The 10705-nt window shown below is 45.5% G+C and overlaps 1 protein-coding gene across 2 annotated transcripts in view; it reads right to left on the bottom strand.

Moving 5' to 3' along the window:
• The window catches only part of GMCL1 (germ cell-less, spermatogenesis associated 1), a 46002-nt gene that overhangs the window by 12806 nt on the left and 22491 nt on the right, over positions 1-10705 (bottom strand). For both annotated transcript variants that reach the window (XM_015421107.1, XM_015421108.1), the window contains exons 11-13: positions 5394-5469; positions 2490-2635; positions 1072-1159 (exon numbers count right to left, since the gene is read on the bottom strand). In XM_015421107.1, coding sequence (XP_015276593.1) covers positions 1072-1159; positions 2490-2635; positions 5394-5469 — 310 coding nt within the window. The remainder of the gene's footprint in view (positions 1-1071; positions 1160-2489; positions 2636-5393; positions 5470-10705) is intronic.

Here is a 10705-nt window from a genome sequence, read left to right as displayed (position 1 = left end):
AACTCTGAGCAAACGTGCTTATAATCAGGAAATCTGATCCACCTGTGGCTGTTCTGCTTGACAGCACACTTGGATGGAGGGAAAGGGAAGAACCATTTCCTCCTTGAGAGAGTGGATAGCGGCGGGCTGACTATTCACAAACTAGGTGCTTAGATATTCTGAAATAAAGGGTTAAATTGTTTCTTGAGAATTCTTAAATATTTTGAAAAATATTAAGTTTGCAAATTAAAAGACCCCCTCCCTCACATGCTGATGAGGGAACATAGTCATTGCCCTGACATGCGGGGTGAAGCTGAGAGGGGAGGTTGCTCTGCTCAAGCACCTAAGAATTTATATCTTGATTGGGGAGATTTGGGGAGGGATTTCTCAAACATTTTTGCTTTGTGCTTTTGAAGCAGTTTTTCTCCAAGTAGGCTTACCAGCTCTGAGTTGGAAAATACCTGGAGATTTTTGGGGTGGCGCCTGAGCAGTGGGTGTTGCCTTCTGACACACTTCTGATGATGTCAGGGGGTGTGGCATATGCAAATAAGTTATGCTAATGAGCTCCTGCACCTCTTTTTCTACGAATGACCCCTGCTCATGTATCTTGGGAAAATGCTTTTCTGAATGCTTTTCTCTTTTCAGCTGTTTATAGGCTGCTTCTGGTCCGAGGATCTGTTTTATGGATATTTTTACGCTGTATTTATAGTGACTGGCTTGCTCTATTTTTTATATTAATTTTTGATGATTTAATTATTCTATGGTGTTTTTATTTCTAAGCTGCCTTCAGCGGGATTATGCAAAAGCGGAATAAAAATTTCTAAATAAACAAAATAAAATACATGTAAAATGTTGCCATAGAACAGCTGTCAGTGGACCACAAGAAATGGCTGTTGGGTCAGAGACTCTGGGGCTTGGCACCTTTAAAAATGCAAATACAGTGAAACTCCATAAGAAACAATCTCATTATAGTCCAGCACTGAAATCCAATAAATCCATTTCCTGATTTTACTTGTTTCTTCCTACAAATGTACTGAATTTTCTAAGGATGAATGCCCATACACAAGAATCTGAAATGACCAGAAAACATACCTGATCTTTTTCAAGGGTTAATATCTGATATCCTGCAGTTCTACTGCAAATAAGTTTTCCACTGCTATCAAAAGAAGCCAAACGCAACCTAAGGATGGAAGAGAAGCCACACTATGAAAGCTGAAACTTGTGAAAAGTTAGAGAGTGGTGAAGGGGAAAAAAAGAGGCCATCTCCTTTCTTCATAGGCTGTTGTGGTCCGCATTACAGTTGCCTGAACTTACACAGCATCTTCCAGTAGCTGGGGGAAGTGAAGGAGAAGACAAGGAAATAGAAGAGTAGAAGCAAACACTGGGCTTCTTCTCAAGGGGCCCAGATCGACTTAATGAAAGTAAAAGGAGCTGACTCAGTTACTTCCCTTCCTGGGAACATTTGACCTTTTCTGCCTAGTGGCAACATGCTGAAATGGAGAGAGACCAGCCTCACTCAGCCTCCATTCAACCCCCAAACAACTGTTCAATGAGAAGGAAACTGGATTCCAAAACACACACCAAAGGGCATGTTTTTCCCCAAGATTAGTCCTTTCTCTACCACCACTTAAACCCAAGTTTAGCACCCACAAGCTGCCCTGTGCTGCCATGATAGAGCTCAGCAGGATCAAAAAAGAATGTATTCAAAACCCTTATGAATTCATAAGAGTGAGACAGTATTACTGATACACATCCACACCAGTTTTATGAACAGGTATGTTGTCTCTGTCATTCAACAAGAACCTTTACTGTCCTACAGAACCTCTCCACTTTGTGCCTTCTGTATTTGTTTGTGGAAACAGAAGTTAACAAATAGACAGAAGATTCTGTGAAGAACTGTGGATCATTATTAGAAATCCCCATTCCCCAAAGCACAATCAGTGCAAAGTTTTCTGTTCGATTTGCACAGAACTTCAACTTTCTAATACTCTAGTGCAATTTTCCTGATGGCCTGAGGTTAAGGTTAAGGGCTAGGAGCACAGGATACTCCTCATTTAACTCTGAACCCAAGTCATAAAGTGCAAGAATGACATATTTTTACTGCCCTCTTCCCATGCCCTACAACAGAGTAGGGGGTAGGCTGGAATGTGCAACTTATGCCATAAACCCTCCAACATGCACCCACTATTCCAGGATACTATAAACTGTTCGGGGCTCTACCCGTTCACAGTTTAAAGAGTCTGAGATTAATCAATTAGCTGAGATTGCAAAAAGTGCTTTCCCTCCAATTCTAATTAATTCCCTGTCAGTAGCCATGGCTATTGAAACTGTACAGCATTCTAAACGGGTGGGGGGGAGGTGAGGTGTCCAGTCCCAATCTTCCCTTTCAGGACACTGTAAAATGTTAAAGGCTTGAGTAGGCCAAATCCCACCCCCACCTCCTTTTAATGAAGCTCAACTATCCTCAACATTCCCAGGTCCCTGCAGGGCAACAGGCTCGCCTCACTCACCTGAAAGCAATGTTCCTTCGGGGCTGCAAACTGACTGAGCCGCTGCATGGCTGATTCAGCGTGTTGCGCTTGAAGATGATGTAACGGTTTGTATATGTGACCAGCAAATCAAAGCCAAAGTTGAAACCGGTCCATCGCCAACAATACTTCAAAGAATAAGGAATAAGGAGCAATAAGGCAAGACACTTTCCCATGCGTTCTGTCCTAAATTCTGCACTTCCTACCTTGTCCTCACCGATTCTGATGCCAGCACAAGAAGTCTAATAAAGTATTTTCTCCTGCTCAAAGTTTTACTGCTGTATTCTGTATGCTTGTTTATATCCAGAGCAGTGCCATGTTCCTATGGTTGTGGAAACTGCCATTGAGTAACAGCCGACTTATGGCAACCCTATTGGGTTTTCAAGGCAAGAGACGAACAGAGCTTGCTTGCCATTGCCTGCCTCTGTGTAGCAACCCTGGACATCACTGGTGGTCTCCTACTGATGTACTAACCAGGACAGAACAGACCTTCCTTAACTTCCAAGAGCTTGACAAGATCAGGCTAGCCTGGATCATGAAGAGCAGTGACATGTTAGCATAATACTTGTATACTCTCCAGGTGTCACACAACGTCATTTAACCCTTGTGGAAAGGTTTACCTGTCGATGTCGGTTGACACCACCATGAATGCCTAATGTGATGGGCTGTGTGGGCTGTGCACTGGCGCTTTGCCACCCCGCGTTTTCCTGCAGCTGTCTTCTCCCTGTTGCCTTGTTATCTCTCTGTGGCCTTGAGCGCCTGGTTTCTCCGTCCTGCCTCCTTTGCCAGTCTCCCGTCCTCACTGGGTTCATTAGCTTTTCCACGCGCTTGCAGGTGTTTGCTCATTGGCCTCTGCTCATCAGGGGGTCTTGTATGATTGGGGTATAACTGCTTAGCCCACTCGTTTTATGTTATTCCTGACACAGAAGTTCCTGGAGTGTCCTTTACTCTGACCAATAAACTGAACCTACTTAGGTCCTGTGTGTTGGTGCTGAGTTATTGGAATACCTGACAGTTGACTTCCGGTTTTGGCAACTTTCATGGCGGGCGTGCTCCTTCGGTGCTCCAAAAGGAGCGGCCCATGATGGGGCGGATGGGAGGGGGGCCGGTTGATCCGGAAACCCCCCCCCCCGAGTTCTTGGAGGGGACTCCCAGCCTGGGGTGCTGGAGGTAGCCTCTCCCAAGGCTGCAGCCAAGGAATTGAGGCACCTCCGAGCCCTGATAGGTCCTGTCGCTGCGGCACCATCATGGCATTAAGAGGCATACACTGGGTGAGCAAACAAGTGATCCCACGAAAATAAAGCTCTCCCTACCTCTGCAGCAGACGTGGAATGAAGCATGAGTGCAAATTTCTCTTTGACTGGCTATCTGGCAAAGCGTATATCCAAAGCCCGAATGGCATCAACAGAGGGGGGAGGGAGCTAGCTCACATCTCCCCCCCCCATACATTTTTAAGCGAACTTATCTAGCGAGAGGGGCTAGGAGAAACGGCAATGGTCAATTGAATCAGGCAAAGTACAAATTTAATTAAAGCGAGCTTTTGAAGCAACTTTTGCTGACTTTTGAAAACTTTTCTTGAAATGTAAACAATGACTGGACGGGCAGAAAAGATGGCGACGAGACTGAGACACTCTCCTGGAACTACAAGACCAACACATCTGGCTAATAACCGGAAGTAAACATTGACTTCTTGAACATGTTGGCTACTGCACTGCACCCTCTGCTGGAGCAAATGACTATCACCAACAAGAAGTTGGATGAGATCCAAAAACAGCTTAAAGACACAAACTTAAAAACAGAGGAAACTGTAAAATCAGTGAAAAAGGTTGAAGCCAAAGTAAAAGAGACTAATCAAAGACTGGAGGTGATGGGAAAACAAAGATCCTCTGATAAAGATCAACTTTTAAGACTACAAATGGAAAAATCAGCATATGTTCTGAGATTTTAAGGTGTTCCTGAACAGCAAGATGAGAATCTGAAAGAAATATTAAGTGAAGCACTGGCCCCAATGACAGGTTTAACGGCGGACACATTGCAAAGCGATCTGGATCTGGTCTATCGGACATATCCAGAATTTATTAAGAAAAAGAACCTGCCTGGGGAGATAGTGGCGAGATTCTCTAAAAGATCAACAAGAGACATGGTGCTCAAGGCCACAAATGGGACTACCTTAAAAATCAAAGACGAAGAAAGCAGAGTCTTAAAAGACAGTCTATTTGAAATAAGAAAGGATACAATACAAAAATTTAACCAGCTTCTTGCAGAAAAACTCCACCCCCTACAGATGGATAATACCCAAAGGATTGGTATTCAACTACAAAGATAAAAAAGAAAAGATAGACTCTGTTTTAAAAGCGAAGTTGTTCTTGGAACAGCAACAAAAACCAGCAAACAAAAAAGATTCAGCAGAGGAACAAAATATCGAAGAAACAAGCAGCACACATGGGATGGAAGATTTGGAATCAACAGCAAGTAGTAACCCAGAAGAAGACTCTGAATCAGAATTAGGGGTGGCAGTCCCAAAAGTCCTGAAAGTCAAATGGAAATACGAAAAGAAGAAAGATAAAGGGAAGAAACAGATTTAGTAGAATTGTATAAGTCTAAAAGTCTTATTGTCTGTATCTACTTGATTCAATTTTATAATTACCAGTCTGTAATAGAAGCAGTAAAAATTAGCTATATTCCCAAAACTAATTTCTATAGAGCGAGCTTTAACTAAATATGCATCTAATCATTATATAAGATCCTTGTATAGCTTATTTTAGGTTAGTGTTTGTAGTCAGAAAATAATTATATATACAGGAATACCTGACAGTTTACTTACATTAAAAATCACTTTTTGGCAACAGTTAATTAAGAGAGGCACCGAGAAATATTTGTACTCACATCACCATCCTTGGAGAGTTTCCTGCCACACCTCATACTGTTTTCTTCAAGTTCTTCTTTATTGATTTCCTGAGGCCTGTGAACATTCAAAAGGACATTTAAAAACCAACATTTTGTCCAAAGAAAGAATAAAAAAAGCAACCCATTAAATTGTGTACACAATCTAAGTTAAACCACATGAAAGTGGAAAGTATTTCAGTAGATTATATCAGCTGCTTGCTAGTTACATGTAATTTTCCTGCTCAACAAATTAATGAACTGTGCGATCCTGAAGTTATGGCCAGTGAACAAAGACAGGATTGCTAGTAAGTCCCCTTGTGCTGGCAGAAACCAAAAAGTACACTTTTGTAGTAATATGTGGCACCACTAGGACATTGTTAGCACAAGAGGGCAAAAAAAAAATGGAGACAACCAGGTCTTAGAATCCTGTGCTCACATTCACTGTGTTGCAGCAGCTAGCCATTATGCCCCACCCACCGACCCAATTTCTCTTTGCCTGTTCCTGATAGTGGCAAGGATGCTCTTCCCACTCAGTCCTATGCAGACTACAGAAGCAGTGACTTGCAGGAAATCAGTTGCTTCTGTTTCCACCTTTTCCCTCCAACTCAGTGGGCAGGAGTATGCTGTGTGAGTGAACCGGAGAAAACCTACAGGAGGGTTTATCTAGTCAAGCAGTGGTCAACCAGATGACCCAAAGAAACTCAAGAGTAGATCATGAAGGTGGCAATATCCTCCTGTTCGCCCATGTCAACTGGCATTCAGACACTTACTGCCTTTGAACTAGGCAGCTCCTTTTTGTTATCACAGCTGACAGCTACTGCCTGACCTTTAATTTGTTGAATTCTCTTTTAAAGCAATCCAAGCCACTACGTGTCACAACTTGCTGAAGTGAGTTCTCCATGGTAATTGTTTCTTTACCCTTCTACTCTTTGCTGTAAATCTACTGTCAGTCTCAGTAGGTGAACCCAAAGTTTTAGTGGGAGACAGAAGAAATATCTTACCCACTTTCTCTGCACCAAACACAAAATCTGCTAGCTCACGCCCGGCCCAATTATTTAGTACGATTCGGTCTCTGACAGACCTGCCCCAGGGCAGGCGAAACGATAGGGAATTGGACATTGGCTGCGAGGCTTTTGCGAGCTATTTTGCAGATAAAGTCTTGGCGCTCCGCCGCGACCTCCCGGCCACAATTGAGACAGTAAGTGAACTTGAGGCCCCTTGCACGCCTTCGGTTCCGGGTTTAGAATACTTTAGCCCACTCAGTCTGGACGAAGTTGACAGATTGCTCGTATCTGTGCACCCAACCACATGCGTCCTTGATCCGTGCCCCTCCTGGCTCATTAAAGCGGGCCATGAGGGGTTTCGAGGTGCTCTGTGGGAGATTATCAACAAGTCCCTTTCGGAAGGACGGTTCCCTGGAGCACTCAAGGAGGCGATGGTCCGCCCTCTCTTGAAAAAGCCATCTCTGGACCCGGCTGAATTGGCCAGCTATCGGCCGGTGTCCAATTTGCCCTATTTGGGCAAACTTATAGAGAGGGCGGTGGCGTCACAGCTACAGGGCTTTTTGGAGGATGCTTCAGTCCTAGATCCCTTCCAGTTTGGTTTTCGCCCGGGTCATGGGACGGAGACGGCTTTGGTCGCCTTGACTGACGACCTCCGTAGGCATCTGGATCAAGGCGGTGTGACGGCATTGCTGTTGCTAGATCTGTCGGCCGCTTTTGATACGGTCGACCATCAGCTGCTGGCCCGCCGCCTTGCCGACGTGGGAATTCAGGGGCTCGCCCTTCAATGGCTTGCCTCGTTCCTGCAAGGTCGGGGACAAAGGGTGGCGATAGGGGAACAGCAGTCCCGGAGGCATCCTCTTGAGTGTGGGTTGCCTCAGGGGGCAGTACTGTCCCCGATGCTATTTAACATCTATATGCGCCCCCTTGCCCAGATTGTCCGGAGGTTTAAGCTTGGGTGTCATCAATATGCGGATGACACCCAGCTCTATCTGATGTTGGGCGGCCGGTCGAACTCCGACCCAGATGACCTTCATCGGGCACTTCAAGCTGTGGCTGGTTGGCTCAGCCTGAGTCGGCTGAAGTTAAACCCGGCGAAGACGGAGGTCCTGGGCCTAAGTCGGGTCGGTTCGGGGTTGGGACTCCCTCTCCCGGCCTTCGATGGGGCGCCGCTCGTGCTGGTGTCGGGGGTTAGGAGTTTGGGAGTGCTCCTGGATTCCACCTTATCAATGGAGGCCCAGGTGGCAGCCACTGCCAAGTCAGCCTTTTACCATCTTCGGCTGGCGTGGCAGTTGGTTCCTTACCTTGACCACAATGACTTAGCCACAGTGATCCATGCGACGGTCACCTCAAGGTTGGACTACTGCAACGCTCTCTACATGGGGCTGCCTTTGTCGCTAATCCGGAAGCTGCAGCTGGTGCAGAACGCGGCGGCCAGGCTGCTGATGGGTCTTACTAGACGGGACCACATCCAGCCTGCGCTGAAGGCACTGCACTGGCTGCCTATAGCATACCGGATTCGCTTCAAAGTGCTGGTTCTTACCTATAAAGCCCTTAATGGCCAGGGTCCAGCGTACCTAAGGGACCGCCTTTCCCCATATGTTCCCCCAAGAGCGCTACGGTCGGGGTCGCAGCACCTACTGATGGTTCCCGCCCCCAAGGACATCAAGATGGCTGCAACCAGGGCCAGGGCTTTTTCGGCGGCGGCTCCTGTCTGGTGGAACGAGCTCCCAGAACAGATTCGGGCCCTGCGGGACCTGGCGCAGTTTCACAGAGCTTGCAAGACGGAGCTCTTCTGCCAGGCCTTTGTATAGGAGCCGCCGCCGCCACTGTACCACCACCGAGCTGCCATCTTTGACGGTGGACTAGATCTGGAGGTGAGCCGGCCCTGGGCAGACGCCCAGACGCCTAGGTAACCAAAGAACCAAAGAATGCATGCTGTCAGGTTAGGTTAATGAATGAACCCATCTTGGACTGAGAAAAACATTTTAACATCAAGAGCACCACACTTTACTTAATTATTGTTTTTATTGTGTAATGATTGTTTTATGATGTTTTAACTGTTGTTATGGCAATTGCCTTTGTTGTAGCCGCCCTGAGCCTGCTGGGGAGGGCGGGGTATATATAAATCGAACTAATAAATAAATAAATAAAATAAATAGAGATCTAGTCAATCACTCCTTTTTCCAACATAAATCTTTTCTCTAAACTAAAGAGGCCCAAATAGTGCAGAACATTAGCAACTGGCAGTACCAATTTTTAGCTACTCACAGTACATTGGAAGTAAAAGTATGCATGTGAAAGTTAACAATTTATTGGAGACACATATTTTCCCACATGCCAAACAGAGCACCCAGGACACTTTAAAAAATGGTTTCCATGGCTTTCAGTGCAATCTTGAACGGAGTTATACCCTCCTAAGTCTACTTTCAGCTCACCTAGAGGGGTGTAACTCTCCTTCAGACAGCACTTTGGGTGTTTTGCAGCCATATTCATTGCTACGGACCAAGGACAGAAAGTTAGGCTTTAACGCCCAATGCAGTGCAACAACCTACTTTCCCTGTCCTAGAGAAAAAGCAAAACATTTCAAAGAAACATCTAGGATAAATTCTTATGTAGACTTACTTGGAACTGCCTATAAGTCTAGGATACAACCTTATGTAGACTTTTGTGGAACTGCGTATAGAAGTATGCATGCATTGGACTAGGATGTAAAAGTACTGAACTTGCAACATTTTTCACTTTTATTAAATGAAAGCCCACTTGCACTACAAATTCACACCACCAGGGATTCACAAACCCATTCTCCAGGCCATTAGCAGCAATAATCCACCCACCCCCATTCTCCATTAGTCGCAGAGGAGCTCATCTGTTACTCCAAGCTGGCTTTGCAGAAGGCGAAATGAGACTCTGAAAAAAGTGTGCAACATCAAAAATAAACACACAAAAACCCTTCCTTGAGTCTCTTACTATAAGACTCAGGGGAGGAACAGCCTTTTTCTCACTTTACAGCAATCTTCAGAGATGGCAAGTAGTGGTATAAGTCTCCTCTCTTCCCCAATATCTCCATGGACCACAACAACATGAGGGTAAGGAGGGGCTGGTGGTAAGGATAAATAACAGCTGGCTAGTAATTCAAACCAAAGTCCATGGGCCCCTGGTAAAAAACAATACAAAACACTGAGCCTTCTTGTTATTTATTTGCTTATTAGAATCATAGAATCATACAATGTTAGAGTTGGAAGGGACCTTGCAGGTCATCTTGTCCAACCCCCTGCACTCTGCAGGAGCATAGCCGAAAGATAGCCCTACAACATACCCGAAAGATGGTCATACAGCCTCCGCCTGAAAATGTTCAGCAAAGGAGCATCCACCACCTTCCGTGGCAGTCTGTTCCACTGCTCAACCACTCTTACAGTAAGGAAGTTTCTCCTGATATTTAGCCGGTAGCAACTCCCTTGTAATTTCCACCCATTAGATCTAGTCTTGCAATCTGAAGCAAGAGAGAATAGATCTGCTCCATCTTCTACATGACAGCCCTTCAAATACTTGAACACTGCAATTATGTCCCCTCTAAGCCTTCTCTTTCCCAGGCTAAACATACCCAACTCTTTCAGCCTTTCCTCATAAGACTTGGATTCCAACCCTGTCACCATCCTGGTTGCCCTCTTCTAGACACGCTCGAGCTTGTCAACATCCTTCCTAAAATGTGGTGCCCAAAACTGGACACAGTACTTCAGGTGAGGCCTGACCATAGCAGAAGAGAGCGGAACTACCACCTCCCCTGATCTGGACACAATGCTTCTGTTAATGCATCCTAAGATTGCATTAGCTTTCTTCGCAGTCACATCACACTGCAGGCTCATGTTTAGCCTGTGATTAACCAGAACACCTAGATTCCTTTCACGTGTGCTGTTGTCAAGCCAAGTCCCTCCCACTCTATATCTGTCCCTCTGATTTTTTGTACCTAAGTGTAAGACTTTCCACTTATCTCTATTGAAATTCATTTTGTCTCAGCCCACTGTCCCAGCCAATCTAGATCCTTTTGAATCCTGACTCTGTCTTCTTCAGAATTAGCAATCCCACCCAGCTTCGTGTCATCTGCAAATTTGATAAGCATCCCCTCTATGTCTTCCTCCAGGTCATTTATAAAAACATTGGACAACACTGGGCCCAGGACCGAGCCCTGCGGCACTCCACTCAAGACTTCCCTCCACAAAGCCATTTACGAGCGCTCGTTGGGTACGATTTTTCAACCAACCATGAATCCATCCAACGGTTACACCATCCAGCCCACACTTAACCAGCTTA

The sequence above is a fragment of the Gekko japonicus genome, unplaced genomic scaffold (genome assembly GCF_001447785.1).
Source record: "Gekko japonicus isolate JY-2015 unplaced genomic scaffold, Gekko_japonicus_V1.1 scaffold13, whole genome shotgun sequence".
NCBI lineage: Eukaryota > Metazoa > Chordata > Lepidosauria > Squamata > Gekkonidae > Gekko > Gekko japonicus.
Note: the sequence above shows the minus strand (reverse complement) of the source record. Positions and strands in the feature narration are given on the sequence as shown.